Below are 23,016 nucleotides of genomic sequence, written 5' to 3'. Positions count from 1 at the left end.
GTCCCCGGACCCCGCTTTGAGAACCACTGCTATATTGCAGACAGAATTGACTTGTTTCACCCTCCCTTTTCTTTTTTTTTTGTGCATGGTGCCTGACACGATCTCCATTGACTCCTTTCCTCTTTTGCCTCGATTAATTATAATGAATGTGCAGAAATCTGAGACAGAAGGCAGATTATAAGCAGCTGATGATGATGAGATTCATATTGCCATCATCAAGTCAGATCCCCCCCCACGTGATAGAACATTTTGGGAGGAAGGGAAGAAGGTAGCGTTTAAATCTTTTGTCTAATCTAATTCATTTATTTAAAACTGTCACTTTAATTTAAGAGGAGGGGGAATTCAAGTGGTTGTGTCAAGGCCAACTGATGTGCAGCGGGAAAAAGACGCGACAGTGCTGTCATTTCCAATTCATCTCGCTTTCCTTCCACTCAGCATAATTATGGCAGTGGTAGAAAGTAACTAAGTACATTTTACTCAAGTATCGTACTTAAGTGCAAATTTGAGGTATCTTTACTTTACTGGGGTATTTCAAATGTTCTATACTTTTACTTCTACTCCACTACATCTCAGAGGCAAATATTGTACTTTTACTCCACTACAGTTATATGAAAATGTTAATTACTAGTTACTTTGTGGATTTAGATTATTATTGCAAAACATACACTAACCATTTCAGCCCAATATACTTTATTATACAATATAATATAAAATAGCCGATCTATAAGCTCACAACGTGTCGCTATACTCAGGTTGTGAGCTTGTAGATCTGCTATTTTCAAAGGATTAAATACATTTGGAAACTTGCGAAATGTGACATTCTGCATAATGCATACTTTTACTTTTGGTACACTCAAGTATATTTTGATGACGATACTTTTGTACTTTTACTCAAGTACATTTTGAATACCGGACTTTTACTTGTAACAGAGTATTTCTTCATTGCAGTATTGATACTTTTACTCAAGTAAAAAAATAAAAGAGTACTTCCTCCACCACTGCCACTCAGCATATGGGTAGTTGTCTGCGAGGGCCTGGGTACTGTAGGTACGGCTTTGAGATGACTGGGTTGCCTTTTAATCATGATTTATCTATTGCCCCGGCCCCAGCTAAATCACTTTAATAAAGTTTAATATAGTTTGGCTGATTTGAGAGCCGAGCGGAAGCAGTAATGAATATTTAGAGGATAGAGAATGAACAGGCTGGGGCCACATGGCTCATTCATCACTCTTGTGCAAGGGGGGGGGGAAGGTAACCTATTAATCTCTATTTGACTGTTTTTCACGTTTAAATTGGTTAAAATTGGGGATCCTCCAGGTGTGTTATAGCTGGTGATTACTGCACAATAACTACAGAAAATAAAAGTAATGTCACCATACAGTACCTCATATTGTTCATCTAGAATAGAATTATGCAAAGGCCATATTAGGAGTTTTGCGCACAGGACTTGAAAGTCCACTTTTCAATGTGGGGTTTGACCATGAATGTAGATTATCCCACTCTCTGGGATAAAATAAAACACTGTCTGTCTGTCTGTCTGTCTGTCTGTCTGTCTGTCTGTCTGTCTGTCTAACTGGTTCTCAAAGTGGGGTCCGGGGACTCTCAGGGGTCCTTGAGGGGGTTCCAGGGGGTCCCCAGCCAATTAAATTACTGTAGTTATAGCATCAAAATCAGTTGAACCACTTTAACCCACATCTGCTGTTTTTAAAAACTCTTGACAAATTGTAACATAAATCTTGTGGGTCCCTGGCATGAAATATTGTCTGTCTGTCTGTCTGTCTGTCTGTCGGTGCTTGAGTAAACGTATCAATACCGCAATATAGACATAAAGTAAAAGTCCGGTATTCAAAATTTACTTGAGTAAAAGTATAAAAAGTATTGGCAACAAAATATACTTAAAGTACCAAAAGTACTCATTATGCAGAATGTCCCATTTCACACGTTTTAAAACGTCACTTAGCGACGCGTTGTTAGCTTGTAGATCTGCTATTTTCAAATGTGATTAATGTATGTTTTTTTTAATAATAATCGAAATCTTCAAAGTAACTACTAAAGTTTTCAAATAATTGTAGTGGAGTAAAAAGTACAATATTTGCCTCTGAGGTGTACTGTAGAAGTAATTAAGTATGGAAAACTGTAAATACTCCAGTAAAGTAAAAAAAAGTACCCCAAGATTGTACTTATAGTGCAGTACTTGAGTACATGTACTCAGTTACTTTCCACCACTGTGTGTCCCTCCAGTGGGTGGAGCCACAGTAGTTGAGTCAGTGTTCAAAGAAGTGTTTCACTTGTTGTTCCTCAACCATTACCTCCCTGTGATCAGAACAACATCAACATCACTGTTCTAAAGCTGCTGTCTGGGATCGTGACACTCTCTCCAAACGTAAGTCACATTGACGTTATCGTGGTTTAAAAACAACAACAAGGCCACGTGTTGACAGAATTCATTCATTTAACTACTGAATGTTATGCTGAGCTGTAGCTGCGCAGCTCATGTCAACATTATCAAAGCAACAAGTGCACGCTTGTCACATTTTGTCCAGCGTTTAAACGCACATTCCGTTCTAAGACAATTCTAATGTATACACATTATGAGAGCTAGACGGGCTGGTCTAATGTAGCCTTGGATCATTGATTTGATCGATTCTGTCATTAGTTTTTTTGTACAATGACAGTCTTGAATCGAGGCTACACAGAGCCTTGATTCAGATACACAAATGTCAGAATAGATAAAATAATTCTATGACGGTCTTGATCCAAGGCTATAGTCTCTCTAATGTAATGTAGCCATGGATCCAAGACGGTCGTCTGTCATGACCGTCATGGATGAACTTCAACCTGGTGTTTGCACTTTCTCCATGTACATCTATATAAACGTTCAAATTTCGAATATAAAGTGCTGACCCCATGGCCACTTATATCACAATTATGTTCGGGCCATCAGAAGTAACCGTATCTTCCGTATTGTTCAATAAAAAGCCTTTGAATCCGATTGATGGACATTTTCTCATAGAGTTATAATGTATCGGAGTGCAATACACCTCCCAACCGATAGAGTCGCGTATTTGAAAGCATATGGAGAAAAAACTAAGAAAATGGCCACCAGTTGGATTAAAATGCGTTTTATTGAACAATACGGAAGATATGGGTACTTCTGAGGGCCCGTACATAATTGTAACATCCATGGCCATGGGTTAAGCACTTTATATTTGAAATTTGAACGTTTATGTAGATGTACGGGCCAAAAAAAGATAACGTGCAAACGCCAAGTTGAAGTTCATCCATGACTGACAGTCATGTATCAGGGCTACCTTGGATCAAGACTTCATAGGTTTATGTGATCGATTCTGACATGTGTGTACATGACAGTCTTGAATCGAGGTTACATAATAGCCTTTATTCAAGACTGTCATCTATACACAAATGTCATAATCGATAAAATAATTCTATGACGGTCGACTCTTGATCCAAGGCTAGTAATGAATGAATGAATGACCTGAGAGAACCAGTCCTGTCAAACCTGCTCTTCTACAGCAGTGGTTCCAAACTGATTAGCTTAGTTATTGTGCAAACATTGTTTTCTCACTCAACAGTAAACAAACAAACCAACATACAGTATAAGTGTATGGGTATCTGCACATATCTATATCATCTATATCTATGTCTTTTAATATATTTTTAATACCAAGGCACAAATTGTGAAAATAGCCGATCTACAAGCTATATTTTGATACCAATACTTTTGTACTTTTGCTCAACATTTTGAACACAGGCCTTTTACTTCTAACAGTATTTTTATATTGTGGTATTGCTACTTTTACCTACGTAAAATATCAGAGTACTTCTTCCACCACTGGGTCTAATGCAGAGCTTGTAGATCAGCTATTTTCTCAATATCAAACTGATTTGTAATGCCTGCAATTCCAAGTGTGTGTGCGTGTGCGTGGATAATCTCGGGCACCGTTTGACCGATCGCCGTGCAACAGCCAGTAGTGGAAAAAGTACTCACATTTTTTACTTAGGTAAAAGTATCAATACTGCTGTGTGTGTGTGTGTGTGTGTGTGTGTGTGTGTGTGTGTGTGTGTGTGTGTGTGTGTGTGTGTGTGTGTGTGTGTGTGTGTGTGTGTGTGTGTGTGTGTGTGTGTGTGTGTGTGTGTGTGTGTGTGTGTGTGTGTGTGTGTGTGTGTGTGTGTGTGTCCTGAAAAAAGTTTGGGAACCCTTGTCCTACAGTATGTTGTGAATGGTGAACTCAAGCTAGCTGTATCCCCTTTAAAAAATTCTTGTTTCTGCTGTTCTAGAGGTTCAGTGTGACAGACTGCAGCTGCCACCATGACATCTCCATTGAGGAGTCTGGTTGAAGATGACAGCCGGTACCAGAAGTCCTTCCAGATGTTCCTGGACCGTTCCTCTGAGCATCAGTGCATGCATGATTTCATCCATAACATTCTGCCCGGCATTTTAGCAAGGTAAACCCTGGCCTGTCCTACTCACACAGCAGAATCTACAGTATTATTCATTGTTGCATTAATGTATTACATAAAGAGGTACAACACACTAGTTGATGAGTTGCAATTTCATACTGTCTATTACACACAGGTTAGTGGACTCTACCTTTTTTTCTTTGTGTAGAACAAATCATCTTGACATCACCACATATGTTATTCCCAGGTGGATAACGCCGGCGGCACCACATTGGGGCCGTATTATTAATTAACTATGGAAGAACAGAACGCTTATGAAGTTGTTAGCGAGTACACAAAATATATTATTTTATTTATCCACAGGTTGAGGTACTGTAGCTAATGTACTTATCTTAAAATGTGTAGATATCCATAGACATTCCACCCAGAAATACCACCCTAACCCATACCGTGTTTACAAACATACAGTTTTGGACATACAAGGCTTCCGCCTGACAACCACGATATTATATCGTTGCTGTCGGGCAGAAAAAATAAATAAATTACACACCCCATGAAGCATTGCATTCACGAATATTTTCTTGTTTTTGTCGCATTCCTAAGCCAATAATTTGATGACCGGCGGTCTCTCCGGTAGGAGGCTCAAAGAGTCCTTTGAGTCTCCTACCGGAGACATTAGCATCTTTCCGCCGGTAATCAAATGATTGGCTTATTGTCTCCATGGGGTGACAATCGATAGGAAAAAAAGTCATTTTGGGGGTGAGCTATGCCTTTAACTCCATATTTAAACTTTGTGATTTTTTCATAAATTAACGCCCTACTTGATCATACTACAGCGTCACACCGCAGCATCAAAAGTAGAAGATCCACAAGCGACGCGTTTCGAGCTTTTAGATCTGCTACTTTTGCTGTTTTTGAATCCTGAAAAGTAACAGTTTTGGACATATGAGGTTTCCACCCAACCGAGGCGATATTAAACGAATTGATTTGATGGTGTCCTGTCCTGGAGGGTAAATCTGTTCACAATATTATGTTCTCTTCTCCTCCACCAGCGTTGGAGAAGGACAGCCTCGTCTCAACGTCATTGGAGTTGGAAGTGGTGCAGGTAACAAGCATCAGGAGGACACTATAAGCAGACAGTACATTATCTCATATTATTTTGTGACGCAGTAAAAAGAGCCTAGAATGACTTCTGGCGGTCGGACAGCTAAGGTGAGCCCGGCAGTCACGTTATGAATAATGGAGGCTGTGTTTGTGTGCCGTGTGTAATTTATGGCCGTGTTAGAGTGTTGCATAAAAACCTTTAACCCCGCTGGATGGCTACAATCATTTTCCAGGGTTTATATGCAACAGCTGCCATGGTAATCTTTAACCTCGGTTTGCCAGACAATGTCACCCCCCACTCAGTGGTAGAGAGTATTTACTCAATTACTGTACTTAAGTACAGTTTTGAGGTATATTTTTTTAGGTACATTTGTGCATAATGAATACTTTAACTTTTCGTACTTTAAGTATATTTTGATGCCAATACTTTTGTACTCAAGTAAATTTTGAATCCCGGACTTTTACTTGTAACAGAGTGTTTCTACGTTGCAGTATTGATACTTTTACTTGAGTAAAAGTATTAAGCCCGCACTGCCCTTTAGGTGTACTTGCTCTTTATTTTAAGAGGTAGAGCTCATATAATTTATTTCAAAGAAGCATCCCATACTTAGCCCACGAGTGCTATTACCCTTTCAGTTATGTCATATCCAAAGTTATCAGGGGTCCCATATCTGCGTTTTAATGAAGCCGCGTTCAAAGTTCAGCAATGGTGACTACACATCTATTAGAATGAGAGTAAACTCTCCCACAGGGTGTTTCTTTAGTTAACCCTTTAAGACCGGGAAAGCATCATTTGTGTCATTTTAAGATTTCTTTGGCTATTTTTGAAAAATCTCGAAAATTAGTAATACCCCCAGAAGCAAAGATTTGAGTAAAAAATGTATTATATTCAAAGATTTTCACGATATTTTTCCAAAAAAATAACAGATCTACAAGCTCATAGCGTGGCACTCGGTGCCGCGCTATGAGCTTGTATATCTGCTACTTTTTAATAGCCAAAGAAATCTTAAAATGACACCGATGCATTCCCTTCCCGGTCTTAATGGGTTAACTGGAAAGTTTTTTTCCGCTCATGCACCTGTGCCTCCCCAGATGTACTGTAATTATTTCGCTACATTTACTTCTCTCTAGGCTGTGGCCAGAGTAGTGTTGCGTAGCCAGGACATTTCTGTCTGGGGAAATCTGAATTCAATATGGGCCATAACAGTGGGAAAAAAATTATATAATAAATCAGAATTGTTTCTGTCGTTTCATTCATTGACGTTAGATGTCACCAGACGTACAGTATCAGTAGGCGGCGATCTCTGACCGTCTGACTACGCAAGACTATAGCCAGAGAGCAGGTGATCTGTCAACTTGTCAGGTTCAATGAGGGCTTGCAGACAGGATATTGTTGCTGTCGTGCAGAAACCTCTTATCTCCATATTTTAACTTTTTGTGTTTTTTCGTAAATGAAAATTACATTCGAGCTTGATCATACTACGGCTTCGCACAAAAGCATCAAAAGTAACAGATCTACAAGCTTGAAACGCCGCGCGAAGCGACGCATTTTGAGCTTGTCGATCTGCTACTTTTGATGCTTTTGAATTTGAATCCTGAAAAGTAACAGTTTTGTTTTTTGGACATACTGTACTGTATGAGGTTTCCACCCGACAGAGACGATATACTGCTTATGGCAAGTCATCCTGCGCCAAACATGATCAAAAATGATATCCTAACTTTGATAAATGATACATTTAATATTATTATTTAGAATATATATATATATATATATACTTTTTTAGTAGTCAATTATTTTTTACCCCCTTTTGAATTAACCCTCCACCTATGGTTGCCATTGCTTTGCTGTACCGTACTGGCTCACCGGCCAGAGGAGCCTTCACCGAGAGAACGTACCTAGCATCTCCGTCCTACTTCTCCCGTTCAACACGCCCCACTGACAGGCGCTGTCCCAGTCAGTATAGTCCCTAGCACAGTGACAAAGATCGCTCTCCCCACCTGGCTTCCCCCCCCCCCCGGAACCTATTTATCTGGGACCCCCCAGATAAATATTGTGAAAATAGCCAATCTACAAGCTCACAACGTAGATCGGCTATTTTCAAATGTTTTGCCTCTTTCTTATATTATTTGGCCAATGTTTGACCAGTTTTTATAGTATAGTCTGTTGATTATTTATTTTTTTTTGGTATTAAAAAAAGTCTTAAAAGTCCACAAAGTGTCATTTCACTGTCATCTGGGGAGTGGGGACCCCCTCAAAATCATGTTGGGACCCCCCTGAGGGTCCCGACCCACAGGTTGAGAACCACTGGTATAGAATAATAGATGCTTGCCCAAGCCGGATGTACAGTACCGTGAGGGACAGGTACTTTACCCCTGCTCCCACTGGAGAGCTTGACTTTTCCCGGAGAATGGAAAGACAGTTTAGGGCAATTATTGTATTAATCTGAATAGGAAGTGTGAGGGTTGTGTGTTTATGTGCTGACAAATATTGCAAGTGATATGTGAAAATATCATCATCGTAAGTTTTGGTTTATTCTTTTACGACTGTGAGTCAGTATTTCAAGCTCTTGCAACAGCTGTGAAAGGTTCATATATAGTATATATCAGGGAGGCAAACAACTCTCTTTCCGGTAAATATCATTTATTTTTATTTATTCTTTTGACATCAATTTGGCTTACTTTTGTCAATTTTCCTGTTATTGTCAGCTGGCAGGACCTGTTGCGTGGACCTCACATTACATAACTGGTTATGTGGTTGTTTATTCCAGTCTTGCTGGACCAACGTTACATTGCATACCATTTTTCACATACACATTTTGTGCAGCGGATATTCACTTTTCTATTGGCTAACTAATGTTATTTGATATGGTTTTAAACTTAGAACATTAGCCAGTCCTGTTTGTTTGTAATGTTATAAACAACAGATGTGGTGCAAGTTCATGTTTCACAAGAGTTAGCTCAAAGTTCAATTAAGACGGATTACAATGAACTATTTCAGGTTCATATTTAACAAAGTTTCCCCAAAATGTAATTAGTTAACGTTCTTTTCTATCTATCTCTCTCTCTCTCTCTCTCTCTCTCTCTCTCTCTCTCTCTCTCTCTCTCTCTCTCTCTCTCTCTCTCTAATATACATCAGTGTGCTGCTGCATGTATGAATAACACAGATTTTTGTGCACTGACATTTTCGGAGACGTGAGGTCTCACTGTTTTGACTAAAACATGCACGGTTAAGTAGAGCTGCAGTGCACAAAGCATGTGACCTCAAGTACAAAGTCTGTCTCAAAACTAGAAAGATGCATCCCCTGGTCTCATATCAAGTGTAGTACCTTGTTCACATTCTAAGACGTTTTGAGAAACAGACACATAGCTACAGTAGCATCTTTAAAGGGATAGTTCACCCCCAAATGACATTTTTTCCATCGATTACTCATTTTTTTGAGTGAGACTCATTGAGTCTTGAGTCTCCGCCGATCATGAAATTATTGGCTTAGGAATGCGACAAAAACTAAAACATCTCCATGAATTCAAGGCTTCATGGAATTGTGGGGCAACGGCGGCCATGGCCTTCATGGCCTCCCTGAAATTCCTGCCCTGGCGGTGGGTTGATGTCTGATTTTAAGCAGTCACACCTAGCCTGAGTCAAACGGAGGGGGAGGGGGGGTAATGGGGGGGGGGGGGGGAGCTAGGTGTGACTGCACAGTTCTGTTGTGCGTCAATGCACACAGGATAAATCATCATCCATCTTCACACACACTGAACAGAGAGGAGTATCTGTCGTGACAGCAGGTCAAAATTCTCTTTATTTCTGTACAGCACCAAAAGCCTACATTCACCTGCATGCCATGCCTTAGGTAGTATAATCGTTAGTAATTGTCACCAAACAGAAATAAGAGCAGATAAAGCAACCTTTCATGACAGGGAATCATCCCCTATTTTTAAGTGCATGTGCAGCCACATGCTGTATTCTGTGTGTATCGATTAGCTTGATGCACAACAGGTCCCTGAGTCATACTAATTAGACTCTGATCTGATCTGGTTAAATCAGCCATCACTCACCCTCCAAGCACGTTCAATGAACTTCAAATGCACAACTTCTAACAGTAGCTACATAACATAGCAGGATTGTTATCAGTGCTGGAAATTGGCCACGCTGTTCGAATACGCTTTTCCCATTCCGCTGGCTCATTTCAATTGCACAATAATTCACAGTTGCACAATAGGCCCACGTTTCAGCCCAAAACCAGTGTAGCAATTCACAACAATGGGTATTCTATTGATAGTCTGCCCAGATTTCAGTGCATGCTGAATCCCAGTGAATTTTGGCCATATCCAGCACTCACTGGTGATACTCTATTGCAGATATATTATCTTTTTTTCTTTTAAAATGCATATTGCTGCAACTTCATATTTATGACGCCACTCATTTTCAGAATGGGAGAATTTGAGGAAAAATCGGAGTTACTCATGGATGGACTATAACTTGATGCATGTATGTTACTCTTGCACAGTGGTGTCTTCCCATTTGACTGTTTGTATTTTTCTAAATCTGGAATGAAGAGAAAAAAATTATTGACTAATCTATCTGTCCTTTATTGATCGAATACAAATAGGATTTCCCATTCATGTCAGCAGATAACTAGGGGTTGACTTTGGGTAACTCTTGTTTTTGCCCTACACATATTTGCATCCCTTGTGCGTGTGTGTGCAATAGCTAAATCCTAAACGCAATGGATTACAGTTCTCAGTCGCCACAAACTATTTCAGTCATTTGGATTCCATAGATAGAAGCCAGCATGTCTTCTATGGAAGCATGTTGCGCAGCAAAATAGCCGATCTACAAGCTTACTAAAACATCAAATTTTACATATTGTGTTTATCGTTTAGGAAATGGCGCTAGTGTGGGAAGACTCCTTTCACACTGTTTCACAAATCGCACATTACGACTTGGGCCATACGTGATATTTAATATTTTTTCAGTCGTGATATTTCATCTTGCTTTAAACTTCCCAAAGGTAACTGGAATAACTGTGCTACTGCCTGTAGGTGATATCGACCTCCAGATGATGTCTCAGCTCTGTCTGAAGCACCCTGGGGTGACGGTGGATAACGAGGTGGTGGAGCCCAGCAGCCAGCAGCTGCATAACTACAGAGGTACCACACAGACTATATACCCAGCCCAGAGGCATAGCCAACACAGATGTATATCTTTCAAAGACATAAAAATCTATGTACATAGATACACACAGTGCATATGGAATTCAGTTTTTCCCCATCAATCTACACAGAGCTCCACACAGTTGTAATGCAAAAACAGGTTTTTGAAGTGGTGCTTTTTCAAATAAAAGACCGAAATGATAAATAATACAATTAATAAAACTATAAAACAAAGTGAATGTACAGTATGAAAAACTGAAATATTCCGTAACATAAGTCTGTTCAGACCCTTTGCTATGACACTCACAATTTAGCTCTGCTGCATCCTACTTCTATGAATAGTCCCTGAGATGCTTCTACTACTTGAACGGAGTCCACCTGTGCCTAACTGAATTAATTCAATATAATTAGGAAAGGCACACGGCTGTCTATGTCGGGTCTCACAGTTAATGGTGTATGTCTGTGCCATGACACAAATCTGGGAAAGGATTCAAGAACATTTCTGCTGCATTGAAAGACGCCAAGAGCACGGCAGCGTCCATTATTAGAATCACCAACAGTCTTCCTGGATCTGCATGCCCAGCCAAACTGAGGTGTCAGGGATGAAGGGCCTTTTGTTCAGACGGATAACTAAGAACTCAGTGTTCAAAGTTCCTTTGTGGAGATGGGAGAACCTTACAGAAGGACAACCATTAATCCACCAATCAGGCTTTTATGCTAGAGTGACCAGATGGAAGCCATTCTGATACACTGATATTGGCCTTCTAATGTGTGAGGGAGCCGTGTTTTTTCAATTACTTTTGTCATTTTCTTTCAATAATTTGTTTGGAAAATGAAAAAAACCTAAATTAATTAATTTTTTTATAAAAGTATTTAATTAATTTATAATTATAAAATAAATGGAAAAAGTAATTGAATCAATCACCAGAACCAAGGACGGGTGTTGTCGATGAATCATGGTTAAAATGGAGTTTGACGTTAAAATGAAGGGGGCGTGTCTGATAAAATGAATATCAAATATCTAAATACTGTATCAAGCAACATAAAAACTGTCTGGGGTGCTTGCAAAAGCCAGAGTAGACGTTAGAATTACCCCAAACATGTTTGAAGGTGAAATATCCCTTTAATACCATCCCTACAGTCAAACGGGGAGGCAGCATCATTGTGGGGGGTGTTTTTCTGTGACAGGGAACTGGGAGACAGGGTGGGTGCAGAAAAATAAATCTGAGTGAAAAACTTTTTCCTAGAGAGACTCTCAGACTCTTGGGCTGGGGCAGAGCCTGGGTTTACATTTCAATAAGGCAACAATGAATGACCCCAAAGTATACCACCAAGAAAACACAGAAGTGGCTTTGGGGGAAATAAATTAAGTCCTGGGAGTCTGAACTCTGGATGTGCCATGCTATTGAATGGAGCATCTCTAGAGAGACGTGAAAATAGCTCTGCCCCGATGCTCCCATCCAACCTGGCTGAGCTTGAACGATTCTGCCAAGAATGAAGGGTCTGAATACTTAGGTAAATGGGATGAATACAAATGTGTTTTATGTTTTAATAACTATACAAAACACACCATGAAGATCTGTTTTTGCTATGTCATTGTGGAGTATTGTGGACCTAGTACAGAGCCCTTGGGGACCCCGGTCAACTAAGTATATAGGGTTTAAGTGGTTAATGTTATAGATTGTATTCATTTCATCACTGTGTTCAGAGACAGAGTATTTAAATACTCTCAAGTACAATTTTGAGACTATGTAAATTTTTCAATACTTCATACTTCTACAAGTCTCAGATGCAAATATTGTACTTACTGTATTACCCCACTACAATTATTTGAAAACTTTAGTTGCTAGTTACTTTTCAGATTTGGATTGTTATTACAAAACATACATTGACCAATGAATGTATGGTCTAACATTACTGTCTGGTTTGTGTTGTGTTGTCATAGTTAAAGTGTCCCAGAAACAGGACTTGGATCACATCAAGTTCACCTGGAATAAGATGACGGCCGCTGAATTTGAGGAACACTGGAAAGCCAAACAGATGACCAAGAAGGCCGATTTCATTCACATGATTCAGGTCGGTGATTACATGACCCGCACACTGACATACTTGTATAGCCCTTACACTGACACTGTTTTCATGTCACAGAACCCGACCAATGCAAGATCTTTTGAGTACAATGCCGATCCCGACTTTGGAGAGTCCTAGCCCACCGATTGATGGATGCTTTGACTGATATTTTATCAAAAAAAGTGCAAACTATACAATGTGTTGTGTTGATCTTGTATTTTTGAAAACTTATGAAAGATTTTGCCCATAATGACATGCCCAAAATAGGGATGCAGGGTTGAAAGTGGATATGAATTGGATATCGGATACATTGGATAACTGCTGATACAAATGTAAATTCATGAAATTCAATTAATGGCCGATATATATCGGCCAGACCCAGTTAACAATGAATCCATTAGACAATGTGCCTTCTATAGAATTGTAATTGGCTAGTCAACTCAATCCAGTAGCTCATTATCTGTGATGGAATCCACAGATGCTGTATTACGTCAAGGATCCTTCAGCTACCGTCAGCTTCTTCAGGAGCCTGCTCAACAGAAATGGGAAACTTCTCATCATTCTTGTTTCCGGTAAGTGGCTTGAAACTGGAGTTGTAGAGTACTTTGTGCGCTGTGGGATATGCAGCATCGCTGTATTGGTGTCCAGTGGTGTAATGTAACTATGTACATTTACTGGAGTACTGTACTTGAAGGACCACTTCACCCATTTTCAACTTATATCTTCATATAATTGGTCCTCACTAATGTTCATTATAAGATGGCACCATTTCTGTCTGCCAGTGACATCATCGGTAGGCAGGTTTGGTCAAGATTTCAACCTTTTTCTATGATTATTTTGTATTAATGCAAGAGCAATGTGTTCTGTTTTCTATGCTCTCGCATTAATAATAATAATAATGATAAAAAAAAAGTTTGAGTAAAGTACTTCCTTTTTTAATCCCTGAGAAACATGTAACGTGTTCTTCTTTTAACCACTTCAGTTGAGGAATTGATTGAGGATTGATGCAATGTCTCTGTTGTACATTCTGCAGGAAAGCACAGCTTGAGCCAGTTTTGACACCTTTTAATCTTTTAGATGTTTTTCTTCAATAACACACGACTCAAGATGGAAAATTCCTTTGAACAGCCCTCCTGTAAATTCTTCTCCACAAACCACAAAAAAAGTCTTTTCAGAAAACACTAACTAACATCTGGTCCTGGGACCGCCTGTGGCCCAAATGGACCCCTTACAGTTCTGTAACTCTAAGAGTGTGCACTCTGAGAGTTAGAGAAGCATGTAACAAGTGTTCTTCTTTTAACCATGACTATATGTCTAATAAATCAAATCAAAACACTGTAAAATCATCAGTTTTAATTGAGCTCTTACAGTTACCGAGTTACAGACCAATAAGGGGTCCATTTGGACACCCTGGTTGTCCCGACAGTGTGTGTCTTCTATTTCCGGTGGACACCCACGCTCGACTAAAAATAAATCAAGGGATTTTATGAGCAAGATGAAGGACTCGGCTACTGTTTTCTTCGTGCAGCTCTTTGGGTGAAGATATGTTTTAAGAATGAGTGATGCAAAAAAAACATTGTAGTAAAGCATAATAAACACTAAATGCTTGGTAAGGGTATAATTATGTTAAAAAATAAATGGACCTACTTTACAAGAGCTTGCATTCAATGCAACGTTTTACTTTGCTGTTGGGGCTGCATTAATTTCTTTTGTGGTATGCAAGGCGATTGACTGAAAAATGAGTGTGATTTTTCACAGTGTGTGACAGTGTGTTAACCCATTTAGACAGGAAAGAATCGGTCATTTTTAGATTTCTTTGGCTATTCAAAAATAGCAGATGTACAAGCTCTATATAGAGATATTCGAGCTTCTAGATTGCTATTTTTGAAAAAGAAATCGTGAAAATGTGTGCAAATCTTTGAATATATATATATATACACTTTTAACTCAAATCTTTGCTTCCAATACATATCATTTTGGGTGGTCCTTGACATGAAAAAGTTTGAGAACCACTGATATATATATAGCAACAAAAAAAATGAAATTGAATAGCCAAAGAAATCTTAAAATGACACAGATGTGTTCTTAACACATTCCATGCCAGAGTTTAATCTCATAATGTACTCACCAGTGCCAGCGTTTTATTGTTGTTTTTTTGTTTTTTTCATGTCGCCACATACCTCGCTAAATAAGTTAAAAGTGCGCGTTCATTTGGTTCTAAACACACAGCGGATCTGTGAGAAACGGCCAGCGAAAATAGTTTCCAAATCCGTGCCGCCATCTTGAAGATACAGCCGATCAACGCTAAACAGTGATCAGCGAGGAGAAAAACAACAACCGAGAAAATCGAGTTTTAAACAGGATCCCAGACAGGAAGCGGATACGATCGAAAAAAACGGAACCCGAATAATTCTGTTTCCGACCGGAAACCGGAAACGGAAATGGATAAAAAAAAAATTGGAAAGTGCACCTGGCGCAATTTCAATGGGAATCGGCGGTTCGCGTAGATCTACGCGACTGGCACGCTGCGGCTTTAAATAGGTTCGCGTAGATCTACGCGATTGGCATTCAATGTGTTAATGGGTTAAATCTCAAACTGTGTTCAGGAGAGAGCGGGTGGGGAAAGCTGTGGAGGACCTACAGAACCCAGCTGTGCAACACAGAGATCAGTCAGTGTGTGACCATGGGCGACATCAAGAGCTTCCTGGACTCCAAGGGCGTGGGCTACCAGAGCTACGAGCTGACGTCTCAGATGGACATCACGGAGTGCTTCCCCCCCGGGCGACCAGCAGGGGGAGCTGCTGCTCGACTTTCTGACCGAGGTGCTGGACTTCAGCCACACAGCCTCGCCGGAACTGAGAGCGGGCGTCTTGGAGCTGCTGCGCCACCCGGACTGCAGCTCGGAGTCCGGTGGCAAGGTGGCGTTCAACAACAACCTAACGGCGCTCGTTGTTGACCCTTTGCCTTAAAAGGTCCGGTTTTCCTCTTTAACACATTCGGTGCCAGAATTTGATAATAACAGATTACGTTCGGTGCCAGAAATCTCACCGTTAAGCTGCGCTGCGCTGTTTAAGCTGTAGACTCCAAGACGAGAAATCCATGTGAAAAAAATCATGCGTTCATTTTGCACGCCTGGAACGATAACATCTCTCACGCGAGTAACAATGGCGGAGCGATCGTGCATACAAAATGAGTCGTTTTCCCCAGCGTAAAAAGTTTCGGAGTTATAGGGGTTTTAGAGAAGGAGATAGAACGGAAGCGGATGGGAGCCATGTTTTTTGACACAGTGATCCATCTGCCCTTTCCTTCTCAGAATCACCCGTGTGGAAAAAAAAAGAAAAGAAAAAAAAGACTGAAAACACAGTTCAGACCGTGTTCGGCACCAAAGCGCTACTCTGTGAAAACACGGTTCAGACCGTGTTTGGCACCAAAGCGCTACTCTGTGAAAACACGGTTCAGACCGTGTTCGGCACCAAAGCGCTACTCTGTGAAAACACGGTTCAGACCGTGTTCGGCACCCGATGTGTTAAAAGGACCATAGAATCATCATTATTGCTATGCTATGTCTCCCCAAGCTAGTGGGCTATGTTCACTACGTCTTAAACAGTTGTTTTCTAATTTATGGAATTTCTTAGATCTTTTTTTTTTTTTTATTAATGAAATTCTTTTGAAAAATTATTGAATTTGTTTTTAATTCATGAAAAATGTTGCATTATTATTATTTCAAAACATAAACATTTAAATAATAATGAAAAACTAGATGTAGGAAACTAAAAATAAAGGGATATTTACTTACAATACAAATGTGTACGTGACCCACAAATGTGTCGAAGTTGACCGAGTTCCCCTGGGGGTCTATACTAGGACCCCTCCTTCTCTTATTTTATCCCGTATTTAAAAAATATATACCCCGACCTGCCAGCTTGTATTTAACTTTTATTTTGTCTGTTTTTGCCAAATGTTTGTCCCCAGAATAAGAACGCCAGGGTTCCACTACATCATTGTGGACAGTGAATACATTTTTGCAGATGGAGGTGTTAATTGCATTTTTCCATAATAAGAATTTTCATAGAAAATTGTCACCTTCTAATTATATATTGCCACCTTCTAATTTGCCAGAAGTTAATAATGTGTTAGCTTTTTCCTGAATAACCATGAAGCTTGAATGACTTAAGGTGGTCAATTAAGATTCATATTGAATGAAACAGATTCATTGGTAATGTCCATGTGTTGCCTTGTGGTTTCTCACGACCCTCTCAGACGTGGGAAGTAAAACCACCTGCACTATAATTTGTGTTTCATTTGTTATAAACCACATGTATTAATATACCGGTACTGTGATTTGTGAGAACAGAACATGGCTGAAAAAAATAACCCTTTTACTTGGCAAGAGAAAACTGAAGTGAGAGAGGAGATGACGAATGATTATGCTGCCAGTCATTTCTGTGTAGCAACCTTTTTTTTATTGTCTCTTTTATGACTGTTAGATATCCGTCGGGTGGAAACCGCATATGTCCATAACGGTTACTCTTCTTCAGGATTCTAATTCAAAAGCATCAAAAGTAGCAGATCTACAAGCTCGAGCTTGTAGATCTGCTACTTTTGATGCTTTTGTGTGAGGCTGTAGTATAGTCAAGTAGGGCGTTAATGTACGAAAAAACACAAAAAGTTAGAATATAGATATTAGAGGTTTCTGCCCGACAGCAACGACATACTGTAGTTTAGGGGCTGTGTCCACAGAAAAGTAGCAAAAGTAGCTGCTCCGTTTTGAGCTTGTAGATCTGCTACTTTTGAATTTGAATCCTGAAAAGTAACAGTTTTGGACAACAGGTTTCCACCAGACACGATATCATGTCCAGAGCGTTTAAACTGAGTGTTTATTGACGCCTGCAACTCTCAAATCTATCAACTTGTTGCTGTGCTCCAACATCAAGTCCTCTACGTCAGTAGTTCTCAAACATTTTCATGTTTGAGAACAGATTTTGGGAACGGACCTCCAGAGTTAAAAAAAAGAAATCTTAAAAATTCTTTCAAACACTTTCAAGGTTTTTAAAAAAAAAATCATAAATAACAGATGTACAAGCTCGCAGCACGAAGCGATGCACAGAGCTTGTAGATCTGCTATTTTTGAATCGCCAACGTATAAATGGATAAAGTGGTTGAAATGATTGTGACGCTGTATTAACAAATTTGGATGGGGACCCCCTGGAACCCCCCCATGCACCCCTAGGGGTCCCCGACCCCACTTTGATAATCACTGATGTATGTTATCATTAAACATTTCCCAAGTACTGGAGGGTAGCAACTCAGGTTCCCTCTGGTACTTAAAAGATAAACAATTATAAAATAAAATAAAACCGGGAAATTAAGGTGTTAAATTGTCCTAAATGTACAGTCAATTTGATGTATAATTATTTCTGCTGCACTGTAATTTTCTCTTTTTGTTTTGTTTTCTAATTCAAATTATAATGTGCTTATTTTGCACTCTCTTAAACATTTTACATAATTGTCAACTTCTAATTGTTTTTTTTCCTGAATAACCAAAAAGTTTTACAAGCTTGAATTACTTGAGGCGTTTCAAGTCAATTAAGATTTATATTGAACAAAAAAGATTGTTGAGGACAGCTGTGTTTTTCTTTGAGTGTCACAACCCTCTCAATTCAATTCAATTTTCAATTCAAAGGGCTTTATTGGCATGAGAAAACATACGTTTACATTGCCAAAGCAGAAAGCACAATACAACAATACAGCAATACAATCAAAACAAAAGATATGTACATTTGAAAGTCAGAATCTTCAATAGATCAATTTCTATGTACCAAGATCACTGGGTGCAGGTATAGTGCCGGAATATACACAATGATTAGTCTTTAGGGTGGTTGTGTTCCGTTTGATATCCTTCTCCTATCACAGCAACTCACGAATCTTGCTGCTGTGTTTGCACATTGTTGTACTTCGCCCAGCAGATATGGGAGTTTTTTGTCATTGGTCATGTTTTCAAAATCTCCGTGTGTGGTTGTAATCTGTGGGAAGTATGTGTCTCTGATGTCTTGGTACAATGGACAAGTGTAGCTCGGTTTCCACTTCATTTTGTGTGCAGTGGGTGCATAGTCTGTCTTCTCTCGGGATACAGGTCTGCCTGTGACGACCTTTCTCGATCGCAAGACTGTGCTCACTGAGTCTGTACCTAGTTAAGATTTTTCTTTGTTTTGGGTCAGTCTCTCATGATCATATGAAGTAAAACCATCTTGACTCTAATGTGTGTTAAATTTCTTATAAACTACATTCATTAATATACTATAACTGCATATGATTTGTGAGCACAGAACACAACGAGAGAAAACTGAAATGAGAGAAGAGAACAAATGTATCAAAATAAACCGTTTTCCCTTTTCTCCAATCTTTTAATCATATGTGATAGGGTCCAAGGTGGGCTTGAGCGAGGCCCGGCGCCAGCAGAGTACTGATGACGGGGCATTTGAAAAACTAAAGGGGGTGACTTAACGCAAAGTATTGCCAGTAAAGAAACGAACTAAAGTGTGCTCCTCATAGAAATCAGGCATTATGTGGGCACGTACAGTAGGTGAACATGAAGTTAAATCAAATGGCAGCTCCAACGTCCTAACACAATGGGGTCCGCAAATGATTCTGGTGGGGTCCCCAGATGATTAGCTTAATGTGCAAGTGCAACATTGTTTTCTCACTCAACAGTAAACAAACCACCATACAGGCTATCTGCACATTTCTAAAGTGACCATTCAAGGACTTTTAATACCTCTGAAATGAAAAAATAAAACCATTACTACTACGTCAAAAATAACCAACAAACTACTACTATAAAACAATTTCTACAAGCTCAATGCCAGGCGCTGTGAGCATGTAGATTGGCTATTTTCACAATATTTATCTGTAGAACCGAGTCAAACTAAATGTAATGTCTCAACGCCTACATTTCCAAGTGCTTGTCAGGGTGGGGGGTCCCCAGTTCAAATATGATTATTTTGGGGGGTCACAGCCTGAAGTTTGGGAACCCTTGTCCTAACAGACAAGTGTAGGGTAAATGAATGATAAAAAAAACATTGGGACACATCGGTGGCAAAATCTAAAAAGTCCCCAAATAATAGAAATGATTTGAACCCCCCCCCCCCCCCCACCCCAACCCCCGCAAATTTCAACCGCCCCCTCAGTCACTTCATCCTGAGGCCGGGCCTGGTTTCATGTTCCCCCTGATGCAGTGATGTCAAGTGCCCTCCCACCTCGTTAATCAGGCAGCTGCATGCATTGCAAACAACCTGAGACACACAGGCACTCGGCAAGCATGGTAAGTTCACTCCCCCATCAATACATTGTTGCTTTTACACCAGTGGTTGTCAAACTTTTTCGTGCCAATTGGATCCCCAAATTGATTTGTATTTGACTGCGGAACCCCTTCTGAAAATGTTTTGTGCCAGGGACCCTCAGAAGAGAAGATTTGTGTTAACAAGTAAAAAAATATATATTCCAAAATGTTCAAAAATAGCAGATGTACAAGCTCGCAGCACGGCACAAAGTACATTTTGCTGGGGACCCCCTGGAACCCATCCGAGGACCCCTGGGGGTCCCCGGACCACACTTTGAGAACCACTGTTTGACACTTCACGTTTTGTGCAGATTAGCTACAAAACTGAGATGTGTTCATTTCATGAGCTTTTGTTAGCTTAGATTGTACAGAAGTCAGGGCTAATTGTGTGCCCCCTAATTTCCAATCAATGTGATAATTAAGTAAACAAACTGGCTCCTGGCTTATATTAGGCTGTTTGTGTTATAGGCCCTATTGTCTAGGCTCTTTTCGTTCAGTTTCGTTCCCATCAAGTGGATCTAAATAATCTCTGCTTCTTAAAAAAGATCTATTGGTAGTAAGTAAGAAACAAAGGTTTCGCCATCTGTTTTGGCGCATTTCTTTTAAAATCAGTGTTTAAAAGTCGGTACTATTTTCTTAGCAGCGCAGTAATACTTTCAAAGGGGTGGTGCGGTTTTTGGCACGTGATTCCCGTTACAGCCAATGGGGTCGCCTCGTTACTCTCACCATTTCCTGCAACAACAGCCATGGCAACGCTAACGTCCGACGAAAAGAAATCAAAACAAAGAAAATATCCTTCAAAAGCACGTCAAAAGGACTCGAACCGATGCTATATGAATCTTATGTCTGTCCAGAAAGAAGAGGTTCAGGAATTTACACGGACAAGATGGGATATAACTACAACTAGCCATGGATACACGACGGTCGTCTGTCCCGACCGAACTTCAACCAGGTGTTTGCACTTTTACATTTACGGCCCGTACATCTACATAAACGTTCAGATTTCAAATATAAAGTGCTTACCGCATGGCCACTAATGTTACAATTCTGTATGGTCCCGCAGAAGTACCCGTATATTCCGTATTGTTCAATAAAGAGTATTCTTAACCGATCGGTGGCCATTTTCTCATAGATTTATAATGTATCAGAGTGCAATACACCTCCCATCCGATAGGGTCGCGTGGTTGAAAGGATATGGTGAAAATGGCCACCGATCGGATTAACATGCTTTTTATTGAACAATACGGAAGATACAGGTACTTCTCTGGGCCCGTACATAATTGTAACATCCATGGCCATGGGTAAGCATTTTAAATCTGAAATATGAACGTTTATGTAGATGTACGGGCCGTTAATGGAGAAAGTGCAAACACATGGTTGAATGTTTCAGGGCTACTACAGAATGTGTGTCAACGTTACTTATAAACGTCAACATTGTGTGGATATGGGTTCTTACAAGCCTCCTGAGGACGCTGGGTTTCACGCAACATTCTACCAGCGTGTTATTGACAAAAAGACAATGTGATTAATGTGAGAGGAAAACGGCAGAAGGATCAACAGAAACGTCAGCAGGTGAGCCACACACAGGGGGGGGGGGGGGGGTACTCGCATTTTAACATGAGACTGAAATAATTTATTGTGTTATCAGATAAAAACATCTATTGAAAATAGCAGATCTACAAGCTCACAACACATCACGTTGTGAAAGTAAAACTAACTCAAAATTCTACTTTGAGTACAGTAGCCTACTTTAGTAAATGTACTTAGTTACTTTACACCACTCGAGCTTGTAGATCTGCTATTTTCAATTGATTTATTTGGGGGGAGACACATTTTAACATGAGACTGAAAAAAAATTTTTATGTTATCACATGAAAAAAATCAATTGAAAATAGCATATCTATAAGCTCAAAACACATCACGTTGTGAAAGTAAAACTAACTCAAAATTCTACTTTGAGTACAGAAGCCTACTTTAGTAAATGTACTTAGTTACTTTACACCACTGAAAGTACAGGTACTAAAAAAACCTACAGTACTCAAGTAATTGTCCTTTGTTGCTGTCCACCACTGCATCTCACCAGTGCTCATAAAGCCCATAAGCTAATTGGCAATATGGCCAAGTAAGAGATTGTAAACAAAACATGCGTGTCAATATTGGACTGTCAAATATTGATTTGTCATTTTATGATTGTATGGGTGCTATTACTGTATTTTAAACATTCCCGTGTCATTTCATCCATGTTCCATCTCTGTGATAACTCAGACATCTTTACATCGTTAACAGCTAATACACCAGATGTTGTGATTGATAAAGAGTCCAGGGAAGTGTCTGTATTAGATAGCCTGCACCTTTGACTTTAGCCTAGAGGAAGCCTTTATGACCAAGATCATTAAATACCAACCACTCCTACATACCATCTCAGAGCTGGGCTATTAGGTGCAGACTATTTGTTTTTATATTTGGCAGCCTATAGGACATACCCACATACTGGCTGTTAGAGGGTTTCAACAACTTGGGATGCCCAAAAAGGAGGCAAAAAGGTTGGCAAAGTATTGTGCTGTCTCTGTTGTAATTGGCAGCCGCCATACATGGCGGAGACGGTGTTACTTATACCCATAGAGTACTGAGTGACATGCCTATTGTATAATGAAAACATATTCCAGGATTATGTGAATGTAACCTTACTGCACCTATAATATTTGTGTCCCTGTATGTTTCTCCTTTATGTGGACATAAATAAATGGTTAAAATGTGTGTGTGTGTGTGTGTGTGTGTGTGTGTGTGTGTGTGTGTGTGTGGAAATGAACCACCCTTCGCTGACCGCTACAAGATCTTCTGTGAGAGTCATCCGCCATGGCTTATAGTTGACCAAGAGGTGCTGAAAATAAACCAGCTACGAAGGATGTTCGTAAACACAGTGAAGA

At 39.8% G+C, this 23,016-nt stretch overlaps 1 protein-coding gene across 1 annotated transcript; it reads left to right on the top strand.

The window, feature by feature from the left end:
* The first annotated feature begins 2,270 nt into the window (after positions 1–2,270).
* LOC308105967 (histamine N-methyltransferase-like) lies at positions 2,271–18,821 on the top strand. Its single transcript, XM_080456938.1, is given in 8 exon segments — positions 2,271–2,383; positions 4,300–4,467; positions 5,475–5,527; positions 10,570–10,677; positions 12,626–12,756; positions 13,229–13,322; positions 15,357–15,523; positions 15,525–18,821. Coding segments are annotated over 7 exon segments (885 nt in total). The 5' UTR covers positions 2,271–2,383; positions 4,300–4,330; the 3' UTR covers positions 15,720–18,821.
* The last annotated feature ends 4,195 nt before the right edge of the window (positions 18,822–23,016 follow it).

This window comes from Gymnoscopelus braueri (assembly GCF_963280865.1).
Source record: "Gymnoscopelus braueri genome assembly, chromosome: 18".
NCBI lineage: Eukaryota > Metazoa > Chordata > Actinopteri > Myctophiformes > Myctophidae > Gymnoscopelus > Gymnoscopelus braueri.
This window is presented reverse-complemented; position numbering and strand designations above follow the sequence as displayed.